General features: G+C 38.2%; 1 protein-coding gene across 1 annotated transcript in view; it reads left to right on the forward strand.

The window, feature by feature from the left end:
- LOC130912363 (ankyrin repeat domain-containing protein SOWAHC) overlaps positions 1–25,963 on the forward strand; it is a 33,313-nt gene extending 7,350 nt beyond the window's left edge. Inside the window, exons 3-13 of the mRNA XM_057830408.1 lie at positions 823–1,026; positions 7,636–7,692; positions 7,916–8,017; positions 8,374–8,385; positions 9,853–9,855; positions 15,999–16,085; positions 16,218–16,247; positions 16,324–16,548; positions 16,637–16,709; positions 21,628–21,726; positions 21,817–25,963. Coding sequence (XP_057686391.1) covers positions 823–1,026; positions 7,636–7,692; positions 7,916–8,017; positions 8,374–8,385; positions 9,853–9,855; positions 15,999–16,085; positions 16,218–16,247; positions 16,324–16,548; positions 16,637–16,709; positions 21,628–21,726; positions 21,817–21,992 — 1,068 coding nt within the window. The 3' untranslated portion in view covers positions 21,993–25,963. The remainder of the gene's footprint in view (positions 1–822; positions 1,027–7,635; positions 7,693–7,915; positions 8,018–8,373; positions 8,386–9,852; positions 9,856–15,998; positions 16,086–16,217; positions 16,248–16,323; positions 16,549–16,636; positions 16,710–21,627; positions 21,727–21,816) is intronic.
- The last annotated feature ends 388 nt before the right edge of the window (positions 25,964–26,351 follow it).

Raw genomic sequence — 26,351 nt, forward strand, 5'->3', positions numbered from 1 at the left:
TGGAGGCAATACTTCCAATATGATTTCGCATTTATACAAAATCAAAGGTTAGTAAACACCGTCATGAACGTTTCCCACCAGCTACGAGAGTTAACTCCAGCGTGTTGAGTGTGTCTAGCGGTGGTAAAAAATGGGGTGTTTTTTTCTCTCTGGCAACTGTCTGTGTTGATATAGAGAGTGTGTGTATAATTTAAACATGATACGAGTCATACACGTGCTTTTTATGGAAAATAATTCAATTATTTCTGTTCTGATGATAATAATGTTGAGCTGTGGCTGTAGGTTTAGGCTCACCTAAAGGAAGGCATTTTTTCCAATTTTATTTAGAGTATTTTGTTATTTTTTAAATTTATTTTAACTTAACATCATACTTATGTTCCAGTTTGCTAATATGTGAAAAATAAAAATGTTGTCCAATGGAAAAAAGTTTGTTTTTTAACCCAAATATCTCAAAGTAACACATTTTAGAGCTGTAATTGCAATACCATGAAACCGTGACATTTTGGCTTAAGGTTATCATATAGTCAGAATCTCATACCGGCACATGCCTAACCGGAAATATGAGAACAAATGATGAACTGAAAATTCGGTTTCTTAAACAGAGCCTAAACACTATAAAATGGCGTGAAAATTAAAACCGTGATTTATTTTGGTGTTTTATTTTGGAATTTGGTTTTGGCCAATTTTCATTTCGGAGCATCCCTAATAAGGCCCCCCTGTGTTGCAGTAGTAGTAGTACTGCATTGCATGTTTTTACTATTCTGATCGCTCATATGTAGTTAGATGAGAAGAAACATAACTTTTGATGTTTGTCTTTTGTAGGGTGAGAAGTATCTTTTCCTCAAGAAGAAATACAGACAGCTGCTGCAAGCGCGAGACAAAGACAAAACTCGCACACCCGATGTGGACAACACGGTGCTTGCTAAAGCACAGGGGGATGTCACTGATTCTTTCGCTTCTGCCTCACAACAGAGGGAATGTCAGGATGAGCTGATCACATGCAGCGAACCAGATAGTGTTCCGGAGGTAAATGTACAACTATTTTACCTATTCACCTATCTATTTAACCGTATGCTTTAACTTTGCTCAAATACAGGATCCTAGGTTTTGTACAAACTAGTACTGTCAAATTGATTGCGTTGACGGGCGGTAATTAATTTTTTAAATTAATCACGTAAAAATATTTCACGCAATTAACGTATGCGCGGAATGATCCGCTCATGCATTACCTCATACAGTTTTACAATGACGCCGTTTTTTTGCACATTGAGAGTTAAGAGGCAGAGAATTGCGAGTAGACACAGGTGTTCATTGGACCGCACAGTTTATTGGCATAAGCTTTGGCAACCCTTTCACCACGAACATAATTATTGTAGCGAGCGACTAGGGAGAATGACAGAGGATCTTTCTCTTAACACGTTTCATTGAACACAACGCAGAACCTATACCATTTGCAGCCACCACTCACGGTCATGGTTACCCAACTTCCCATCATGCATTAGGGTGGAACAGTTAAGTCGCTATGGTATCATTTAGTGAAAGCACAACAAAAATAATATTCTTATCTCTCCCAAAAAAAGTAATGTACACAAAAAGAAAAGCGCTCAATGCAAAGAGAACTGGCATTCCCAATCAAAATAGCTATGCAAAATACACATAAAACTTACTCAGACTTCGGTCAAACTCTATTCAAACATTTCGTTTAGCTCAACAAATACACTAGATGGCAATATTTGGTCACAATATACGAACTATCAGAGGTCTCGTACGTTGTGAAGTCAACACTCAAATGAACGTAAGGTACAATGAACCCTAAAACTACAGCGTCAGTCGAGGGGCAAAACGCACTTGTTGGCTGGATCTTTAATTAATTTAAAACTCTCCATTGACACCTTGTGGTGTATTTCAATCACTACCTTACGTAGTTAAAGACACTGTGGAAGAACGGCAGGGAGCCCATGTGACGTCCCGCTTGGCGACGTCAGCAATGGCGAGCTATTAGTTTATTTTTTGATTGAAAATTTACAAATTTTATTCAAACGAAAACATTAAGAAGGCTTAATGTAAAATTACTATAACTTGTACTCACATTTATCTTTTGAGAACTACAAGTCTTTCTATCCGTGGATCCCTTTAACAGAAAGAATGTTAATAATGTTAATGCCTTCTTGTGGATTTATTGTTATAATAAACAAATACAGTACTTAAAGAGCATACGACAGGAGAAAAAAAGTCTTACATAGGATTACTATGTGAATTACAATAATATTTTGAGACGATTCGACTATATACAACAATTTAGCAAAGCGCAGATGACGAGAAATGAGTCTTTTAATCTGCCGGTTGGCCACGCCTACCGTTGTAGGGCTCTAGCGTCCCCAACAGGTGGATGACGTCAGCGGGAGAATGGGCTCATCTGTTTTACTATTCAGCTCATTGAGGGGGAATTATGCAGAACGAGGAAAACGGGACGAAGAGAGCCGCAAAATGTCATTGTTTCAGTCTTTCTACTCCAATATTTTTACAGGATATTTTTTTTATCCAAGTATTTTTCGTCAATAGCTAAATAAATGGCTTGAGAAGGACCAGTCAGCCCTTTGAGGGGGAATTATTCAGAACGAGGAAAACGCGACGAAGAGAGCTGCAAAATGTCATTGTTTCTGTCTCTTTTCTTCAATATTTTTACAGGATATTCTTTTTATCCAAGTATTTTCCCCAATTGCTAAATAAATGGCATGGTCATGACAAATAACTGTCTTGTGCTAAATGGAATATGAAATGATAAAAATACACCTATTCAGGACGACATGGCAAAATTACTCCATAATGGTCAAAACTGTCGACTTCACCTTTACTGTCGCACCTCCCGAACGATATTTTATGACACCTAAATCGGGCTTATGTCATTTTCCTTCCACGGCTTGGGAGAACGTAAACAAGCCAAGAGGTGTGACAGCTAGCCGACATGCTAACCCAAACCGAGTGATGTTTCAAAGTCTTTGAAGCGGAAAATCACACATAACTAGCCCGGATGTTTTGACATGACGACTGGGTTGTCGATTGTTTTCGCCGGAGAGCAATTTACAGATCGTTCCCCGGAGGAGGGCGGCTGCAGTTGTTGTGCAGCTAATGTGCATGAAGAGAGCTTTTTACATGCCTATCAGTGATCAAACATAAGTAGTCGTTAATTTAAAGAAAGTTTGTAGTGTTTACTTAGTAATCGCTGTATTCGCGGCTATTTTTAATTCAAAGTTGCAATTTCTGATCGGTCGGAAAATTTGACAGAACACCGGGAACATGAGCACAATAAGCCGAATATATTGCTCTCCCGGCGGGTGGATGTGCAACAAGCCGCCGGTGTTGTGCCGAAAAATAGCCGCCCCGCATGCATGTCAGCCACAAAATGCAAGCCACCTACATATTAAAATGATCCCAGTATTTGACATAATACAAAACACAATGTTTACTCACTTCCTCGTTAATCCAATGGTCCCACAGTAGTAGGGCTTGTTTTGGCCAATATCCACGGTGAATGGGAACCTTTTGAAACTCCAAAAAGGCGCACACGCCTCTCCCTCATACAGCAAGATTTTTCTGCAGCCGTTTGGCTGGCGTGATGCGAAAAATAAACATATTAATCCGCAAAATCAACTGAATTCTTAGTCCTCATACACAACAGTACTGCTGTATAGTGAAGAGGAGTCCTTCTCACGTACACGTCACAGCGCCGTCCTCCTCAATGCAAGACCGAAGCCGGAAGTAACTCATTTTCATGGCGCAGGATTAAAAAAACTAAATAAATATAGCGATCGCTTCCACACACATCCAAGTAGGGCTGGGCGATATGGCCTTAAGTACGTATCACGATAAATTGAGCAGATTTACCTCGATAACGATAAATGACGATAAATTCGCCCAAGCAAACTGTTATATAATTTGAAAATTTGAATCAAAGCATGGAATACAAATTAAGTTTCTCATTAAATTTATTTACCAGCTTTCAATTTAACAATTGCACATGCAGTCTAAACATTAAGTATTAAAAAAAATCTTGTAAACAATAAGAATTCTTGTGTGAACATTTATAACAGCTTGTATGACTTGAAAAATATCATCACTTGAATTTCATTAAATTCATTCCGCATTGTTATACACTAGATAGTGGCATACGTTTAGATATTTAGAATAGATACAAATACGACACATCCACCCGCCCCCCAGAAATTATACTTAATTAAAAAATAAAATGTTTCACAAACCTTTCCTTTCTTTTATTCGGCTCAGTTATTTACATCTTATGATTTTGGAAATCCTTACAGTATGCAATAAATAATATTCCTGTTCCCAAGCACTGTGCTTAGTGTACTGTAATTTTTACAAAAAATAAACAATACAATAGTTACTCCCCGTCATCTAGGACGAGCCACTTACAAGACTAGCACTGTCGTGTATTACAAATACTGCTTTGAACACATCTTCACAGACAAAAGCAATGACACAGGTTTCACATAGTTTAATTGTGTAAATCACACTTAATAACGATACGATCTCCTGGTTGAAATAGACGACATCCACTTAATTCTATTGAAGATATGTAATGCTGAGGCAATTTGTCAACTTTACTTTTAAAAAGAAACGTGCACTGTTTATCCAGTAGATGGGGCTCTTGCAGTGTGTCAAACAGTGATTCAATTTAGGGCAATTGTCTTAAAAGTGGTTCATTGTTTCAGAAAGCCTCGGTTTTTCCATCCCTATCTGGAACCCGTCAAGAGTTTACTTAATGTCGGGTGAAAGTTTGGCGAAGCTAACTTAAGCCCAACTTCATCCCGTTTACTTGTAGCGTTAGCCGCTAGCGTTAGCTGCTAGCGTTAGCCTAACGGGCTTCTGTTTGATTGGCTTCCTGAAAACCATGTGACTCCAAACGTAAGCACACTGTCTGCTTTCTTAAAGGGGAATGAACATAGCCGAACAACACAAGAGTCAAAGCGGGATGAAAAGACTATATTTTCTTCTTTTATTAAATCACCGAATTTACCGACATGGTCAAAATTACGTCGGTCATCGTGAACAATTTCGGTAACGGTAAATTTTCGGTTTACCGCCCTGCTCTACATCCAAGTGGCCCATATCATTCAGGAGCATAAAATACCACGTGTATTATGAAATAAACATGCTTTTTCGTGTCACAGGCTCTTTAAGTACAGTATGTTGAATGTATATATCCATCTTTTGTCTTATCTTTCTATTCCAACAATAATTTACAGAAAAAGATGGCATATTTTGGAGATGGTTTGAATTGCGATTCATTACGATTAATTAATTTTTAAGCTGTGATTAACTCGATTAAAAATTTTAATCGTTTGGCAGCCCTAGTACAAACCAATTTCTCCGCTATGACATCATCATCGCTAATCAGGCGTTTTTAGCTTAAGGTAGATAGTAAAGCCACTTGCATCAACTTTTATATTGAAGGCCTGACTACAGGATATTCAATCCGATGTTGACTGACCCAGTGTTGCACAGCTGACTGGAAGGGCGTTTGTTGCCTGCGGTTCTGTACAAAAGCCTGCATTGTGAAAGATGGCTTTCTGCCTGTTGGAACCCCTTGATACCAGATATGACACATTCTAAAGAGGAAGGAGAGTGAGGAATCATTCCACCGCACACACACACAAAAAATTGGCAAGTGAGGAAGTAGGTGTTGATAAATGGTTTTTATTGTGAATTCAGGGACAAACACAAAAGACTAACAGGCAGGTAACAAACGAGCTAGCTGCCAATGACACAAAACACAACTCCTGCATGACACAAGATGAGGAGGGGTTGCTTCATTTTTGACATCTGCTAATTTTATAGGCGAACAGCAAGCTAGCCTGGGCACCAATTTGATGTACATTAAAAAAGAAATCGCACCAAACTGTCCAAGTATCCCCATAATTTACCTTGCATCTTTTTGCAATGTGGGAAGAGAAAACTGATGCAGAAACATATCGAGGTGGGAGGATAAACCCCCAATTTCATAACTGTGAGCCACATACTTCAGAGAAATCAGTTTTGATATTGCAGTTAAAAGACCCTTCTTTCCCTGTTGGTGTTTATTTGCGATGCTTTTCTTCTCAAATGTATTTTAGAAAGGTGTTCTTACGCTTTCTTGCACTCGCCCGATGTTTTCTATTAACCTTTTCAAGGACAGTGGACATAATTCAAAATTTATAATCAGCTTAACTCATTTACTGCCAGCTTATTTCACAGAGTATGTGTTGTAGTTAGTGAGCACACAGCTTCAGTTTCACGTTCGATGGAACTATGTTACCCACCAGGTGGCGCCAAATTAATTTGCTGCCTTCTTGAAGTACTGTAGCAGAGACTTGACTGAGTGAGTGGGAGGACTGGCCAGTGAGGCAAAAGGGGCCGCAATCTGCATTTAAATTAAGCCCCTTGTTATTATGTTAAGCAGAAACATGTTGGACCTCATTAGAAAGATAATACTCATTTGTGCCTATTAAGATGGATTCATCACAGACAGCATACAGTATATGGACATCATCTGAATGGTGTTTGAAAGAGTCTGGTGATATACTAACTTTGTCACTTCACCGGTTTAGGGAAACTTGCACCATTCAGTATATACAACTCTGTATTACACATACTGTTCAATATTTCCTCTCTTACAGTTTGTTACCTTCTTAGAATTGTACAGCAAACAACCCAGATGTTAATTAATGTTACCTTCTTCAGGTGAATGTTAGATTTAAGGCTGCAGCTATCGATTATTTTAGTAGTCGATTAATCGATGAACTAGTTAGTTCTAATAATCGAGTAATCTGATAAGGAACATGAAACATTAAAATAACTGAGCTGAGCCTCAAACGGTATAAAAAAAAAAAGGATCTATGTACAACAAAAGAATTGGCCAACTAACATAGCAAAAGTCTGCTAGCTTAAATGCTATAAAACGCTTACTTTTTTTTAAAAAATACAATGCTCTTAACAAATGGTTCAGAAACATTCCCACAAAAAAAAACAAAACAAAAAAACGGCTAAATATACCTATAAATTACGAATGCATTAAAAAAACATTAGCTCAACTTGGCTATGGTTGGTCTTAACATGGAGCAGCTGGATTCAGCCATGTGAAACGAGGCAGACTAGAGGGCAGTGTATCCATCCAAATCATTAAAACTAAATGCAAACACTTTCAAATCAACCGTTGCAACACCACTTTAATTAAACAAATACTCGAAGCAGCAAAATTAATTTTAATCCCTTTTTTCTAATCGAATACTTGAGTTAATCGATTAATTGTTGCAGCACTAGTTAGATTTTTGCAACGCTACAGGTTTTCATGTGGATTCTAGCCAAGGTGACACATTTACACCTGAGGCGTTCATTTTTTTTTTTTAAGTGTGACGCTACAGGTGTCTTGGTTTGTATAACCGTTAATTGGATTGTTATTCATTAACTCATGTGTTAAACGTCTGTCTCGCTGGCTTGTTAGCTCGCTTTGTCTGACACCCTTTGGTCAGTGGCAGGACGACTTCAAGCTAGTGTGACGCACTATTGTGTGTGTGGGTGTGGATGGTCACTGTTTACTGTCATACTTTTAGTCATTTTTGACTTTTGCTTAACTTTCAGTGGGAGTCTGAGCAGGACGAGGAGTCAACTGGTAGTATGGGTTCAGCTGCAGTTGCAGTAAGTCTATTGTAATAATGTTGTTCATTCTCATAATGGAAATTAATCTGAATCTGCCGGAAATTAAATTGCTGTTGGATCTCAGACTTTGTAGTGACTTGAGCTATCATAGGTTTTTCTTTGTGAGACTGTTAGTGGATCGACTTAATCAATTGAAATCCTTGTTTTCAATGTTGAGTCATTTTTTGACAAGATTTACATAATTTAACTCCCTCTGTCCCAGCTGGATCCTCTAGAAAAGGAGTGGATCTACTTTGCAGCTGGTGCTAGAGTTCTTGACCTCAGTCAGCTGCTTCGACAGGACCCATCGCTTGCCAACAAGAAGGTAGCATATTTTATAGGTCAGATGTTAACTGAAGAAAAATAAAGTCCCGTGTAGTTTGCTTGACTACAACTGAACCCGTGTCTTCACGGGTAATTTTAGTGCCCTGTTGATTTACGTATGTAGTGCTCAGAATCTAATAAATATGACTTTAGTTAATGGGATATAAAATGATCATCAACTTGTATTTACCTTCAATCAGAACAATGACCTTTAAAAGGTTATTATAGTATAGATTTTCTCAAAAGGAACTTTTAATTTGGAACATGAAACAGGATGAATCAGTGGAAATGAAAACGATGTTGTATCATGAATCAGGCTTCGCTAACATTTTCTTTTATGTTGTGTGTCCAAACCAGGACTTTACATCTGTAAGTATATGTTCCATTTCCTCTTGCATGCCATCTTGGTATTATACTCCTTTGCAAAAGTCTTGAGTTCATTCCAGGATTTGTTATTTTTGCAATGGTTCTAATGGAGCTAAATTGTATAGTTACTCGAATGCAGTTGGAAAACTGTTCAATATTTAAAGTAACAATATTTTTTTCTCTCCATGCAGTTGTAAAACTTGTAGGGGAAGGCCAGTGACCCAGAGGTCAATTACAATAATGTCAGAACTACGTTATTGGAAAAATCGGACTACATTGCGAACCCTTATATTTCTCTATGTACTATTTTAATGTAGCAAAAAGTGGGATTAAACAAAAAAATCTTGTCATGGGATATGACTTTTGCAATGTGTTTTATGTTATATATATATATAATTTTTTTTCTTTCTCTGTTTTATTGTCCTTGATTATCACCGTATTCATCAGGGGGTAAGTTTCCTTTCTCATACTTAATTGGACTAACTCGACACCAATGTCAATTGAATGATTACACCTTTCAAGCTCTTACTGTTTTTAAATTTTATTTATTTGTTATATCCACAATACTAGATAGAATGCAATGCTTGCCTGCACTCGGACCGGCGATCTGCTTGTGTAACTTTCACATGCTCACTCTGAGATTTTTGTTCCCCTCTTAATGGAATTCCGAGAAGGCCGTGTTAAAACATCCAGATCGTGCATTTCAAAGGTCCACTATCAAAAGGATTATGAAAGATAGCTTTTTAGCTCCTGTGCCCCCTTGACAACCCAAATCCTTTTATTTGTCTCCCTGTGCGCTTAAGAGATTTGAGCTCATGTTTGTTGTGCCTCCCCAGTGTCACAGTTCTCACACTGTCCTGCGGTCACCGCGGACCACCTTCTAAGCTACCGCTGTCCCCACCCGGACAAGATAGCACGGCTGTCATTGAAGTGCACGGAGATGAGAGGGGGGGTCATGGATTAAGGAGAGTCTTAATTCCCCACAAAGACTTCACCTACTTAAAGATAATCTGAAAGTAATAGAGCAGGCTGGGATTAATTGTAGAACAATGCTGCTTGTGTCCCTGGGAAGGTGCTAAGTCCCCTTTGGTTCGCTTTGATGTTCCCTTTTAGTTTCCCGCTACGTGCAGAGGAAGATGCTTTTTTGCCACTGAAAGCATCCACACTCACCTTACACAGAGGCAAAATGGGTCACATGACTTGTGAGAACTAGATCAGAATGGCATTTTGGTTGTGTTTTTTTTTTTTTTTTTTTAATCACAAGTTTCACTAGAACTGTAGAAAAGATTATTCTCAGGAAGAAAAGTGTCCTGTTTTTCTTCAAATATTTATTGTTGTATCTGGTTAAGGTTTCCAGGTAAAGTTGAAAGTGTCCTCATCATGTCATGTGCTTGTGTGTTTGTGTCCGCTCCCATCATTACATGGACCTCGCAACCTGCCGGGACCTGCTCATACCCGTGGGCCTCACAGTTTGTAAGTAGATCACTTTTCCATCACTCTTTTTCGTATTCCTTATTACATAGGGGCCTATTCAGGCGTAGGAGGGAATCCCTCAAGTGTTCAGGCAGACGGGCAGGGGGTAAGGAACAGAAAACGAGGGATGCAGGAAGGGGAGATGCTGCATCCTGTTAAGCCTCGTCCATCACTCTTTCACACTAGGAGACTCCTGACAAACAGCCAATCTGTCTTGTGCTGACAAGAGCATCACAGAGTAAATCTGGGTCTTCAGGTCCCATAGGTTGTCACTTGTGACCACATCGTGGTTTACTTGACTGGTAGAGCTCAAATATAGTGTTAGTCGATTATGTCATTGTTTTGACAGAGGAAATTTGCCAGCACTCCTTTTATTTGTCTTTTGATAAATTAGTCAAACTCCGAAACACAGCCTATCCCATTAACTCCCTGTCGTCTAGCCTTCGAATGACGTTCGTGAAAGCAAGTCAGATCTCATTCTTGCATGACTCTCAAGTCACAGCACATATGGAGGAAACTTTGTCCGGAATTGCAAAACACAGCCGTCTTCAAACCTCAGCCTCAACAAGAGTTAAATACGAAAATGGGTGCCGAATTAAGTAAAGTTAAACTTACTACTGTACTTCCGAATTACTTGATTTCTGTACTAGCGACTATGCTAATATTGAAGGCTCTATATATACAGTACGGTAGCTACAAATGGCTTTATTGTTCACAGTTCTCGTTCATGCATGCTCATACCCCATGGCATTTTAGCTATCAAAATATAGCTTTGTATAAGCACCAGCAATGGCAGTGTTAAGTCTCCTTATCTCCTTTTTACAAAATATAACTAGGGGCTCACCGATTACAGTTTTCTGGCAGATTACAGATTTTTTTAAAAGCTTGATCTGCCGATCTCGATTTTTGCCAACCCCTTTTTTCCCATAAAAGAAAACTTATTGTTGAAATTCCAACAATTCCTTATGTATTGAAAAAACTAGCATTGCTTGGGTTTTTTAAGCTACACATGCAGTAATTCTCCCCCAAAAAATTAAACTTAAAAACTTTTCTTTCCAAACTTCTTTTACCCAAAATTACAGTAAAGCAATATTTTGCTTTACAAAATGAAAATCACATCAGTTAAAAGGAAATTGGTAAATTAATTTTTGGGAGAAGAGAACTACGGAATTATCTCAGATTTATAAGTCCTTCTTTTTCGCATTTTACTGCCTTTTAATGCTGGAACCGTCTGAATGTGAGCCAAATGTGAGCATTCATATAACTTGAGGTGTTATAATGATCATATTGTCTGAATTCATTCACAAAGAAAATACAGCGTAATCAAGCCATCTAACTGCTGCAAAACAATTACCACACAGTGACTACCGTATTGGCCCGGATATAAGACGGCCCTGATTATAAGACGACACCCTCTTTTTCAAGACTCAAGTTTGAAAAAAGCCTTTTTTAACACCAAATTAATTTTTATACAGAAAATAATTACAGTACATCTTAAACAAATGATTATAACAATATATTTGAGAGAAAAAGCATGCTATTTTGCCTCATTCAAATCTTAATATCTGAAAATTTAAATATGTAAACTAAAGTGCAGTCACATTCATAAGTGAATGGCTTCTGGTTTTTGAAATGTAAATAAACCAATCTATTGTGATAAAACAATAAAATTGCAATAACTGCATTAACCATCTCAGTGAAGTCTAACTAACTGTAGTCTTGAAACAAATCTGAATAGGGAAAAACATTGCAATGAAATAATGCAAACTGGTTAAACTTGAGAGTAGCTGAGATCTGTCATGACAGAACATCGCTTCAAAGATATCTGGCGCCATCTAGCGTCGTGAATGGGTATAACGTCTAGACCGCAAATATAAGACGACCCCCACTTTTTCAGTCTTATTTCAATGCAAAAAACACCGTCTTATATTCGTGCCAATACGGTATATTGAATGTCAATACAAACTGCACTCCTTCTCACATTAATGTAGCAAAGAGAAGCCAACATTACAAACTTAAAACATTATGTTTAGGTCGCAAAAGTATGAAAATACCCAGCAATTGCACTTATATGCTCATATTAATGAAAGTCCGTAACCAAAAGATAGGAGTGTAATGTGGCCAATTGACTCTAGACACGATCGGAAGACAAGATTGGTTATATTTTTAGTGGTTGGCCAAACACTAGTTCCCCAAAATGTATTAAATCGATTTAAAAAAAATTTTTTTTTAAACGGCATTGGAAAAACATTTCTAGAACGGTGAACAAAACCTCCAGTATACAGCAGCAAGTAGTACAAAGTAGCAATCCCATGACACATGTTCAAAGAGCATGTAACCCACCTGAAAGAGAATACCGTCATAAAATAACATGACATTGGCCCCAAACTAACTGACCTGATGAACTCCTGAAAGTCGCTCTAAGAACTTCCATAAAGTCTCCATCCATCAGGCTTCATCCACATATGAGGTTATTTACACTTGTCCAAAAATAATGAGTCATTCTGATGTAGCTTGTGTTTGATTTTCTGTGTTGAGTTCTCAGTTCAACAGCAACAGAATGGTTGTGGTTATTTAGCTGACACCTGTTGATAGTCCATAATTACCCACCTTAAAGAGTGATGGAAAAATATCGGAGTTCACAGCCCGACAGGTGGATGTGTGCATTTTTCCCCCCTACTACATACTTGCCGCTGTTATTTTCACATTGCGTGCCAACATGTGGGCGTAGCTTTGTAAAGGGTCGTTGCCGCGCTTTGACGTGCGCTGACAGTCGTGTCTGGGTGGGGCTCCCCTTTGCGGGTCACACTAACATCATCAATCTTGCCTGTGGTGACAGGCGGCCGGGCCCCCCCTACTGTGTGCACAGCGCTATGTTATTTTGTAATTAGGCTCCGTTAGATGGCAGGAAACCATCCCTCCATTCATCCTCTCCCCACTTGAGTGCAGCTGGTCAAACTGGTGGTCAATAAGAAGTTGCAATGACAACTTTCAAGCCATGTTGGCATGCAATGTTTCTTAAAATCGGGACTGAGCAGCGCCTCAGATAAAGGAGGAGTCTTGCGTGTGTGTACGACCACCAAAATCACCCAAGCGTGCCTGTATGAAGCTTGATCTGAGGTCATGCTGCAACAGAGAGGGCCCCAAATTGTTACCACAAAGTTGGAAACATACATCCATTCATTTTATATACCACCTATCCTCATGTGCACCACAAATTTGTCTGAGCCTGTTCTAGACTATGGGCAGATGATGGGCAACACCCTTAACTTAGACATCAGCAATCGCAGAGAATGCAGACAACATAGATAAGTATTCACTTTCCAACCAATTTAGTGCCTTCAATTAAACTTACTTGCATGTACCTAGAGGAACCTATGCAAACACTGTGCGGGCAAGTAAACTCCACACAAGAAGGCCGGGACATAGTGAAGCGGACTTGGTCACCAATGACCCAAAATATTGCACTGTGTAAAAATTATGATTCAGGGCTCATCTCCAACGTGACTGGGTAGATAAGTGTTTTGCCTTATTTGGATTGTCCTTGCAGTGTATTTGCAGTTTTTTATGTTGAATGATGGCCAACTAACAATTACATTTGGATTTTTAAATCTACTGTATTTTCTGAACTATAAGACTACGTTCACGCTGCAGTTTGTCTGATTTCTTTGCCCGTATGTGACGTGTGTGTGATTTTTCTTCATGGAGTGTGAATCCAATTCTGACCTTTTTCAAATCCGATCTCTCCCTATTTACATGTGAACTAAAATTGGATGTCTATCCGACACCAGTGCACTACAAACAGTTATATGTATGAAAGGGACCCATGTGTCATCAGCAAGTAAAATATGTCACCACTGTTCAACAAAACAAACGACGGACAGACGTGAATGAGCAATGGCGGACAAAGGCGTAGATAGTACATTTTCCTTCTTGATATCGCACTGAAGTTGTCAAGTTTAAAACATATTGGCTCTGGTAGCCTAAAATCCTCAACCTTGCCAGAAAGGGATCATATTCTGTAAACACTGCGACACGTGACATATCTTAGGTCTTGCAGTGTGCAACTGGGTATCACTTTGGACCCGCATTGCTTCCACACTTTAAGTCTCATATGTTTTTGCAATATGAACAGCTATGCAAAAACATAATGGAAATGATCAAAAAATCAGAATTGGACATCACGCCTTGTCGTACTGAAGGTGAAGACTTTCATGGATTTGGTAGTGATTTATAGAGTGATCAAGAGCTATGCTGTGTAGTTTGGGCTATAGTAATCTGAATAACTGTTGCTTTGCTATGCTAACAAATGATTATTTAGTAGGACTGTACGGAAAGCAAAATTGTTGGCAGAAATTAAAAGAAAACCGAATATTGGATACACTTGGCCGAAAACCGAAAGGCCGAAAAATGCACATGTATACAATTCATTATTTATTTATTTATTAATTTAAAAAAATATTTTCTGTTTAGTTATTTTCCGATGAATGCCCTTTGCCTTGGCATTGGTTCTATGACTCCGGAGGCTCAAGAAATTTAGTTTGAAAGGTGCCCACCCCACGTGCGTTCCTGGTGGCAGTGAGCGTTTTGTGGCAAACTCTGAATGCGTCCTATGGCAGAGGTGCTGGCGTCGTCAGAGTATTCTGTTCGGTGGACGTGACACACACGGCACGGCTAATGGAAACTTGAACCTTGCGCTTTGTCAGACGTTTCGGACACTCGAAAAATGGGTCTTACGCCTCCAATTGCTAAGCTAAATGAGATCTCAATGTATGTTTGTGTGGAACTGTTTTAGTAGTTCACAACAACAACAAAAATACTATGTTCTCGCCGTGAAGCTCTTTACAAGGCAATTACAATCTGTCCTCCTCCTTAAAATAAGACTCGCTTCAACAAGTGGAATCGATCAAGTGCCATTTGAGTGGACTGAGTTCTAGCAGCGATGAAGCCAAGTAGTCGTTCTTGGCCGGATTAAATGGCAACTGGCAGAGGGGGTGTGGAAGTTGGAAAAAATGTGGCATAAAGGAAGTGGTCGTGCCATAAACGTATTGTACTAAATTTCACAGCAAATGCACATGTATACATTTGAATACTACTTTATTTGTATACTGTTCGCATGATTAAACTACTCACATATGGGCTCAAGTGCACTGTACTCGATGTTTTATCATTTTATTTTCCTTAATTTAATAATTTTACACATTTATTTCATACCTCTAAATACTAAAACTGCAGACATGTTAACTGTTAGCCAGTAGGGTTAGCGAGACAGCATCATTCAGCGTGTTGTGGTTACGTCATCACAAGAGGGCTAATTCTTTACACTATTCGGTGGTAAACTTTGTCTTTAAAACCGAAAATGCATTGTTAGTTATTTTTGGCCTAATTCTGGGCCGCGTCTCGACTATTTGGCCTTTTTATTCTTTTTACTATAATGCATAATGTTTGTTATTCTCTCTGTTATAATTAGGGCTGTCAAACGATTACAATTTTTAATCGAGTTAATCAAAGCTAAAAAATTAATTAATCGTAATTAATCGTAATTCAAACCATCTATAAAATATGCCATATTTCTCTGTAAATTATTGTTGGAATGGAAAGATAAGACACAAGACGGATATATACATTTAACATACGGTACAGAATAAATAACAATAAATCAACAAGATGGCATTAACATTAATAACATTCTGTTTATATTAAAACCTCTCTTAATGTTTTCGTTTTAATAAAATTTGTAAAATTTTCAATAAAAAAAAAAAAACTAGTAGTATTGTTGATGTCAATAATTACACAATGCTCATGTGGTGCTGAAACCCATAAAATCACTCGCACCCAAGCGCCATTAGAGGGCGACAAATCACCAAAAAGCACAAGTAACAAGTGGACATTACACTGTGCTGTCATTTTAATGTTTGAGCGGGGCATGTGCGTTTAATGCGTCAAATATTTTAACGTGATTAATTTGAAAAATTAATTACCGCCCGTTAACGCGATAATTTTGATAGCCCTAGTTATAATATAAAATCACACAGAAAATGTGATTTATAGTCATACATTTTCTCCTCTCTTCATTGTACATTTTTGGAATGATTGGAAAAATATCAAAAATCTGTTAAGGAATTCTTTATCATCTTGCACAGACGGCTCTGCACTGGGCTGCCAAACACGGCAATGAGGACATGGCAAATTTGATAGCAAATGCCGGTGCTGATGTCAACACCAAATCGGTAAGTTTTTTTCCACTCCTCAATCATCTTGGTTAAGGTGCTTATTTTTGAAGATTGGAACTAAAAGGAGCTAATGAAATCATGTAATGCAGTCCCATCACCTTTTAATCTCGGCCTTTCTCTTTCTTGCAGCATGTGAGTATCCTGTGGTACGTTTGGCAAGTGAGCAAGCATCTCTGTGACATAGTTCTCTCCTCAGCAATCGTAGCTACGATCCAGCTGTGCAAATGCACTTTAGGAGTGCGGGTGCTCGGCTAATAAATCATCACATCATGTCATGTTAATTGTCTCCCATAACAAGTTTGTGTCCAGCATGCACTGCTCTGAAACCATGCAATTTTCAACGAATTACCTGGCAATTATGTTTTTATCATTATATTGTGTTTCCACAAGTTTTTCTAATTTGTATTTTCTTTCCACGCTCTTTGCGTTGGCCGCCCGGGGCGCTGGGAAACTCCAGGGGGTAAGTACTCTAAAACACTCCCCCCGATAACAGCCAGGTGTAATGTCACCACTGTTCCTTTTAATCATCCAAATCTCCTCTTCCGCAGGGATATACGCCTTTACACATCGCAGCACTGCATGGCCATCAGAACATTCTTCATCTGCTCGTAGGGACTTATGGTAAAATAATAACGCTTTCAAATAGAAATATTTGAGCCACAATGTAAAACGGCACACCATTTGTTCATATGCATCAATTGACTGGCTGACTTATTCTTATTATTGGTGAGGTTTTTTTTGTTTGTCTTTTTTGACAATGACTAGCGAGACCAATATGACATAAATTCAAGAACAGTATTAACTGGTCTACGTTCTAAAACGTAATTACTTACTCAGTTTAACTTCAGTGAAGTGCTATTAATTTAACAATTTGTTATTAGTGGAGCAATAACACTAGTCAGCAACTCACAAAAAAAATCTGTTGTTTTAGGTCTAACAGGTGATTTTAACATGAGCTCAGTTTTTCGCTATCACAAGATTTTTTTTCCCCATAGTGAACTTAATGTTTTACGAAAGGCACACAACCAGCTATAGGTTTTTAAAAACATTCATTCATCTTCCGTGTTAAATAAACATTGCAGTCATGCTTGTTTTTATTTCATATAGTCCTTTCATGTCAATGTTCGATTTTTTTTTTTTTTTTCAACCAGCATATACAGGCTTACACCCAGTGTGCTATAAGCCTACCAGACCCGAGTTTTTTTTTTTCTAATGTGGGATTTTGTGTTTTTTGTGGGGATGTCCCAATCGCATATTTTTGCACCAGAGTCCGAGTCACCTGATTTAAGACTGCTGATACCGAGTCCAGATTTGATAACGAAAAAGTCTTTCGAAGAAAAGTTGCAAACATGTTACAGTACTGTGCTGTTCACAGTACTTCTTTTTCCGCTTTTTCGAGGAGTGCTGCGGAATATAGGGCAGGGCGGTAAACCGAAAATTTACCGTCACCGAAATTCTTAACGATGACCGACGTAATTTTGACCATGTCGGTAAATTCGGTAAATTAATAAAACAAGAAAATATAGTCTTTTCATCCCGCTTTGATTCTGTGTTGTTCGTCTATGTTCATTCCCCTTTAAGAAAGCAGTCAATGGGCTTACGTAGGGAGTCACGTGATCATCAAGAAGCCAATCAAACAAAAGCCCGGTAAGCTAACGCTAGCAGCTAACGCTACAAGCAAAACGTGATGGAGTGTGGCTTAAGGGAGGTTCACCAAACTTTCAACCGACATTTAGTAGACTCCTGGTGGCATCCAGACGGGCTTTCACCCGCTGTCCTCCCTTGTTCTCACGATTTCCGGAGATGGTGCTTTCAGTGCTTTCTACTGGTAGCCAGGCTAACGCTAGCTAGCGGCTAACGCTACAAATGAACGTGATGGAGTCGGATAGCGGCTCTAACCTTGTCAAAACGGCTGAACTTAATGAGTGGATTGGGCACGGACTGCATCTAACAATTACTATGTGGCGTTATTTTGTATCTGTCTGTGTGTGATTCCTCTGATAGCTTTTGTGATGGTAAAGCATTCAGCATAAAGTACAATCCAACGGCAAAACCTATAATGACCGAGAAATGGCCCCAGCTATTTTTCTGTATGTGCTTATTTCTGTGTCATTATTGCTATCATAAAATCTTAAGCGTTTCAATTGAAGAAGATCAATATAGCTTTAATGTGTGTGTCTCTCTGTTTGTTTGGGGGTTCATTTGTGCGTGCATTTATTAAAAAATGCACTGGGGGGGACCCTGAAACCATAATGTAAACACTTGTATTTAATAATTATGTCACAGCAGCCATTAACAATAAGTTGTCTTTTTGAAGTGTACTGTTCAAGCTGCAAGTCATTTGTGTTACAATGACATGTTTGCACAGGCATATTGATTTTGATAAGGTACATCGTTCAAGTCATACACGCTGTTATAAATGTTCATACTTGAATTCTTATTGCTTACAATACATTTTTATAAACTTAATGTTTAGACTGCATGTACAATTGTTAAATACAGTATATGAAATTGAATGCTGGTAAATAAATCAAGAAACAATTAATCTGTATTTCATGCATTGATTCAGATTTTCAAATTATATAATATATATATAATTTATCGTCATTTATCGTTATCGAGATAAATCTGCTCAATTTATCGTGATACATGTTTAAGGCCATATCGCCCAGCCCTAGCGGAATATAAACTATTGTTTTTGTTTTTCTTTTGGCAATGCCGTTGTATTTCTAAATTATTTTGTTACTTTTTAGCCCTTAATTAATGTATATATGGCGGAAAATACTCAGGTGGCTTTAAGTTCCGCGCTGAGCCCCCCAATTTAGCCAACTTTCAAAATTGTCCGATATGCATGTGTGATACAGTACATCATTGAAAAGCTTAAAATCTCAATTTTCTGGGGGAAGAAAAAAATTTAACAGGAGGGCATTTAAAAAAAAACAAAAAAAAAGTTTTTCAAACAGCAAAACCCTATCTGGAGGTGAGAGCATGCAAGAGCAGAATTACAGACGCCATGACTTAAACGAGATAGTATCGCGTACTTACCTTGTTTTGATCCAAAAACTCCGTGTAGCATGTATCACTGAGTAACAAGTCACAGCTGTGAATGGCCACAACTGGACTTTTGGGGGATTTTATGGGTGAAACACAGTAATATACCCGGTGTCGTGATGCAGAAATCGCCTTTACCCTTTTAAACATTTTTTCCCCCCCCAATTTTTCTTCGTTTGGATCGATTATTTATCAACTAAAATATGGGGGAAAATGCGACAGTAAACATAAAAATACAATTAAGCGATAGTTATGAGTAATGTTATCCATGACCTGTTTACAGACACAATTTTTTTTTCATTGTGACGTAATTTGTTTAAAAGTTTAAAGTATGCGAGTGAATAATTAATAATAATAATAATGATTAAAGTCATTTTAAAAAGAAAAATAAATATTAGACATCAATTAATGATTCTACGCTAAAAATGACAGGCATTTAAAATAAATTTAATGACTTACTGTAATTTCCTGAATATAACGCGCTCTTTTTTTCCCCAAAATTAACTTGTAAAATCATGGTGCATTGTAAACGGGTACATGGATGGAGACAGAAATATATATACATATATATATATATATATATATATATATATATATATATATATATATGTTATATATGTGTAAAACGAATTTTTTTAATTGACACGGCCACGTTGTGTTGATCAGTGTATGCAGCGATCCATTGCCGACCATTACGGTACGTGACGTCACCATTTTGTTTCGGTAATACTTCACTCTGATCGGTCTGTGATAAAATTCAGCTTTTTTTCACTCTTCATAAAGCACAGAATTTAGTTTCTTGAAGTCATTTGAGTCCACGTTTATTGCAGCTCCGCAACTCGGACCATAACAGACGTAACAACACAGACTTCCTGTGTCCGTCAACTATATCTGTCTCTCGGGAAACTCAAACCCAAATAGCAATAGTTCCTATTGTTACTGTCGTGTCGACAGCGATGAGCTCTCTCGGATTTCCGACTTCCGTTCTCATTTTAATTTTACCGAATCAATTCATGGAAGAAACATTTATTCATCATGATGAAATGAGCAAGTTATACAGCAGCCTTTAAAAGAAAAGTCACATCTGTTTTGTTTTCTCCTAGATTCTGGTAAGTTGGAGAAATTGTCAAATCATATTATTACCGCAAATATTGTCAGTTTATGGTATTGTTTTGAACTACTAATGTGCTATGCTTGTGCTGTGTTTCACCAGTCAGTAAAATGACATTTCTGTATCTGTACACAAGCTCTATTTTTATTGTATTCTTCTATTTATTGGTGCTAAAATTAGGGTGCGCGATATAAATGGGTACAATAATTTTCCCTAGATTTTACAATTAAATTTGGGGTGCGCATTATACACGGGTGCACCTTATATTCGGGAAATTACGGTACCTTCTTTTTATGGCTGGGTTGAAACAAAAGCGGTTGGGTAGTGTCTGGAAACAGGGGTCTCCAGGGTAAAAGAGACAAATTAAAAATAATTTGGGGGCTTAATGCGACATGAAACTGCTATGGCAGCATATAGACATATTGTTCAGTCAAAAACAACAGTTCTTTTGACTTAAAATACAGCAGTTTATTTTAAAGAGGGGTGCAAGAGCAGAAACTGCTTTTTCAGCCTTGTCTGTGTTTTCCGCCACATATATTTATATATATAAATATGTGTGTGTGGGGGGGGGTGTATATACAGTACGGGCCACACACCTTCTCATTCGTGCATTTTCAGGTCCATTTACATCTTACATTTTCACTAAAGGTAATAAAACTGAATGAAAATGTGTGGAATTATGTACTTAGCAAAAAACAAAAACAAAAGGTGAAATAACTAAAAATATGAATAATATTCTAGAATCTTTAAAGTAGCCAGTAGCCACCCCTTGCTCTGATTACTGTGATTGAATTCACAAGTATGCCTTTTCAGGGTTGTTTATTGGAATTTATTGCTTCATCAATGGGATTGGGACCTTCATTTGTGTTTCATCGAATTAGGTGTGTCCAAACTTTTGAGCTGTATACTGTAAATACAGCAGTTGGACAAAATAATGGAAACACCTTAATAAAATCAACAAAAACTTAATATGGTGTTGGTCCGTATTTTGTCGCAATTCCAGCCTCAATTCTCCAAGGTATTGCTTCATACAACTTGTGAATTGTTCCCAAAGGATTTGTAAGCCAGTCTTCAGTTAGAATACCCTCTAACTCTTTAGAGGCTATGGCGGTGGAAATCGATGTCTTAAGTGAATCTCTAAAACTGACCAAAAATGCTCAATAATGTTGAGGTCTGGAGATTGTGCCAGCCTTACGAGATGCTCAACTTCAGCAGAATGTTCCTCCTCATGTCATTCTTTAACATTTATGTTCAATTATTATGACGCCAAAATGTTAAGGTTTATATATATATATATATATATATATATATATATATATATATGTATATATATATATATATATGTATATGATATCCATGGCAATATGTTTCCATCAGGTGCAAAAGACAATTTGAGGGATTACAGCGGGCGTCTTCCATTGCATTACCTCAACCCCAAAGAAGCAGAAGGCCCACTGGAGGAAGACAGCGATTTACGTGAGTTGAAGGACTGGGGAACATGGGAGACTATATGTATCTGAAGTATCGCATTAGCGAGTCCATCTGTGTGTTTTTTTTTCACAACAGCAGAATTTCAAGTGTCTCAGGCTAGAGAGCGGAACAGAAACAGGAAGTTGGCGTCGCTCTTCCAATCCAAAAAGAAGTGGGGCTCAGCCGAGGACCTGGCACCTATCGAGGAAGAGAGGACACCGTCGCATCAGCTCGCCCTTCCCGCCTTCAGACCCAGGAAGTTCTCTCGTTGAGGGATGACGAACCCTCAGGAGCGTTTTGCAAGTTAAATTCAGCTATTACACTTTATCATTGCTTTCTATATTTTATGGCCATACCAGTATTTACACTCCAAAGAATGTTGGTTTATGTTACTTATCGAACTTAATTGCCTTCTAGCTCAGGATCATTTTCAAGTTTAAGATTGCCATTGTGTTTCATTTACACTTTAATCCCCAAAAAACAAAAGTAGCTTTTATTGGGAAAGCTAAATAACTACCTAAACGGAATGCTTTACTATTTACTTTAATCCCAATTACCACTTCTTACTGGCTCATACTTGCACAGGCAAGAATTAAGTTAGCTTTAAATCTTGTGAGCTAGAAAAAAAAACAACATTGTATTTTATTATGTTTTTTTTTTTTTTTTTTAAAACTTTTATTCCGTTATTATTATTTTTTATTCGTGCACTTAAATGATAGCCATCATTTGCTTCAGTGAGATGTGTTTATCAAGGTTTTTGTATGTTTTCCTGTTTGAAATTCTTAAATGACAGTGTGGCCATCATCATTTCAATTTACATTGCTTAATGCTTACGGTCTATGTTTAAATTCAATGCTTAAAATATTGCTGCAAGTAGCTCATCGGAGTAATTAACCTGTAACCTGTCAAACCACTATGGTAAAATTTGTAGAGTGCGGGGAGGGTGTAAAAAAAACAACACATTTTTCTCACCATCCGAAAGACTGCGCCACGTTTAATGCCAGTGATGACTTGAGGTGTCGCTATGCTGGCATTTGGAGTCCACGCACAGATTTTTATCACATAACTTGTTATGGTAATTAACGTGGTATCTGATAATTAAGTGCCTTGATTGTGTTGAGTGCTAATTTTAACTTGCCACCGCGAGTTGGGGTGATGCATTGCCAATTTGTGCTTCAAAGGGAATTCTGTCCCTCGGCATCATTTTGTTTTGTAGAAAATACCTGTTGGTATACTTGAATTACTTGTATAGCAATTACTATGTTGTTTTAACAATATAGATAAATTGTTTGCAGTTATTAAACTATCGTATGTTAAATTCAGATCACGTCTCAAGTGTCTTTAAAATGGTATCTGCTGAAGTTGGCTACCACATCATTTAAAAACATATATACATTTGCACCACAAACGTAAAGTTGTTATCTCTTTTTAAAAATCGCTGTCTACTCATCATTTTTTAATTTTAATTAAACAAAAAATAAATAAAAAATAAATTCTTGAAGCTGATTGGAAGTGGCAAGCGTGCCGTTAGGGTTGACTTTTTTTTTTTTTTTTTTTAAACTTTATCTTACAGTTTGTAAATGCTTTGTGACGAAGTGACGAACGCAATGTACCCCCGCCCCACAAATGGATGGAAGTAAATCTGTATCATGGGAGTTTGAATGTGAATTTGTAAGACTGAATTTTGTCAGCATCGAAATTCAGTTGCAATAATTTACTTGCAAAGTTTTAGTTGCAAAATATTCAGTCTCAAACAATTTGTAGGAAATATTTCATTTGCAGTAATTCAGGGGCAAAAGCTGTATTCACAAATATTCTGTTGCCAAAAATTCAGTCCCAAAAATGTAGTAACCAAAAATTCAATAGCAAATATTTTGGTCGTAAAAACGAGTCTGAATAATTCAGTCCCAATAATTCTGTAGCAAAAGTTGAGTTGTAAAAAAATAAATAGCAAAAAAATAGGACCCCAAAAATATCAATACTAAAATTTCAGTCACAAATATTCAGTTCCAAAAATACAGTGGCAAATAATTCAGTGACAAAAATTAATTTTCTAAAATGAAATTGCAAAGAATGCAGCTGGTGAATATAACCACAGTAGTACCTCTACATACAAAGTTAATTCGTTCCAGGACCGTGTTTGTAAATCGAAATGGTCGTGTGTCGAGCAGGATTTTCCCATAACAATACATTATAATTCCACTAAATTGTTCCACAGCCCTAAAACCTACACTAAATCCTTAACAACTACTGCTGGTACAATTACAAATGGCAATTACACATAACAAAACAAATAAATTATTAATACAAACTGGAATCAAAATAATAATTCCTGTAATAATGTAACAATTTGGGTTCTAATGTGGCGGACGTCTTAGGCGTGCTGTACCTGAACGCATCGCTGAAGTGACAGAGCGAGGGAGAGGTGTGGTTGAGATGCTCTCTTTTAATGGTTTGTTGAGCAAACCGTCAACTGCGACGCCCAGTAGGCGTGTTGTGTTGCACACGTTCTGAAATAAATGATAACCTGATGAAGCTGACTATTTCTTTGGCGATTTTACCTTAATAATAATTGTCACCTTAACTTACATTCCACGGCCTTATTGTTGAGCCAGTTCACGGATGCGCACCCGACGCTTATATTTTTCTATCATTTCCATCTTTATTTCAATGGTAAGCTTTTTCCCTTGTTTCACCACCTGCACGAACCTTCTTGGAACCTGTGTTGATTTCTCCCACAAGAAAATCCGCCGTGCGTCCGCCTGCGGCGCTGTCATGTCATATTTCGAGCATTTCGTTGGATGTAGAAACAAATGGCGAGTCAAATTTTACGTCGGATGTCGAAAAGATTGTGTGTCGAAGTGATCGTATGTGAGGTACCACTGTACTTCCATGCGACTGAATTTTGATGCTGATAAAATTTGGTTAGAAATTCTGATTCAAACTCAAATGGCACAGATTTACATCCATAAAATATGAAAATCATGTCGGTTGTTGTGGCAGCACCCTGAAAAGTAGTAAGGGAGGAGTAAGTGGATGCGAGCTAATGCCATGGGTAATGTAACCAAGGATTTTTACAGTTCTATTTTTAATGGTCGCTGGTTTCAGTCCCTTAGTGTGTTAGTGCTACAAAACACTATTGTCATATAACATCTGTTTTTTTTCCCAACCATGCTGTGTTAAAAAAAAAAAAAAGAAGTGGTTGTGTGAAGGGCCCCTGAGTAACACCGCCTCCACCTTTTAACTACCTGACTTTGTGTGTCACAGAAGGAGTAAATATGGGCCCTGCAAACTCTCCATACGGCTTTAGCTCTTAATTCCTGATTAGCTGAAAAGGACAGCACTTGCTCTCGGGATCTTGGGATATCAGACGACACCGAGGGGGGACGTAAGCAAGTGTTTTTGTGCCTCATTTTTGAAGCGCAGGGATGTTGGCGGGGTAAAAGGGTGTTTCTGTAATAGATACTTATCTTACTGCCCTCAAGCCCCTCAAACAAAGTCCCCCTTCGAAGAGATTATAACCCAGGGAGGCACATTAACTCTAATCCCATGCTTTGAGGCCTCGCACCCCCGTACCACCCTCTGCCCCATTTATTCCATCCCTTCTGTTGTTTGGGGAGAGGAGGGGCTCACCTTGTTTCTGGTGCCTGTAGGAGCAAGGTTTGTGGGTACACGACGCCTGCCTGCGTGTGTGTGTGTGTGGGACGGGGGGGTGGAGTGACTGCTGCTGTTTCTGTAGCCCGCTGACTCCAGTGAAAAGCACTGAGGGCTGCATACTGCTGTGTAACTGATTCCTCTCTCTGAAGAGATTAGGAGCTACATTGTCGCTTCGGTTGCTCATTTCCATGAGAGCGCAGCCTCCCGCCAGCACCCTGCTCACTTTTGTTAGTTCCACTCGGAAAACACAAGGCCCGATGTCCCGGGCTTCCTCGTCGTCATTGTCTCACAAATAGGCCCCGAATGTAGATGTCACGTTACAGATGCCCAATAACCTCATTAAAAGCCGAAGAGGACACATTTGCATGAACTTCACTTTGGGCACTTTGATGGAACCTCTAAGCCAGGGGTGTCCAAACTTTTTGCAAAGGGGGCCAGATTTGGTGTGGTAAAAATGTGGGGGGGCCGACCTTGGCTGACGTCCTTTACGTAGAACAATATATTTAAGCAAATTTTAGCAAGCCATTCTGTGTGTCACATTTACTTTATAATTTTTTTGAAATTAATAATTTCAACAATCTCGTAACTAGCCTTTGTGGCGTTCTCTTTCAACTCTCGGGCTCTTGCAAAATACTGCTGCTGTGAAATTAAACTAGCTTCAAGTTGCTTCAATTTCTTGCTGCGTATCTTCCCTGTAATCTTGTCGTACATGTCAGCATGTCTTGTTTGGTAATATCTAGGGTTGTTCCGATCATGTTTTTTTGCTCCCGATCCAATCGTTTTAGTTTGAGTATCTGCCGATCCCGATATTTCCCGATCCGATTGCTTTTTTTTGCTCCCGATTCAATTCCAATCATTCCCGATAATTTTTCCCTATCATATACATTTTGGCAATGCATTAAGAAAAAAAATGAATCAAACTTGGACAAATATATACATTCAACATACAGTACATAAGTACTGTATTTGTTTAT

The sequence above is a fragment of the Corythoichthys intestinalis genome, chromosome 2 (assembly GCF_030265065.1).
Source record: "Corythoichthys intestinalis isolate RoL2023-P3 chromosome 2, ASM3026506v1, whole genome shotgun sequence".
NCBI classification, from domain to species: Eukaryota; Metazoa; Chordata; class Actinopteri; order Syngnathiformes; family Syngnathidae; genus Corythoichthys; species Corythoichthys intestinalis.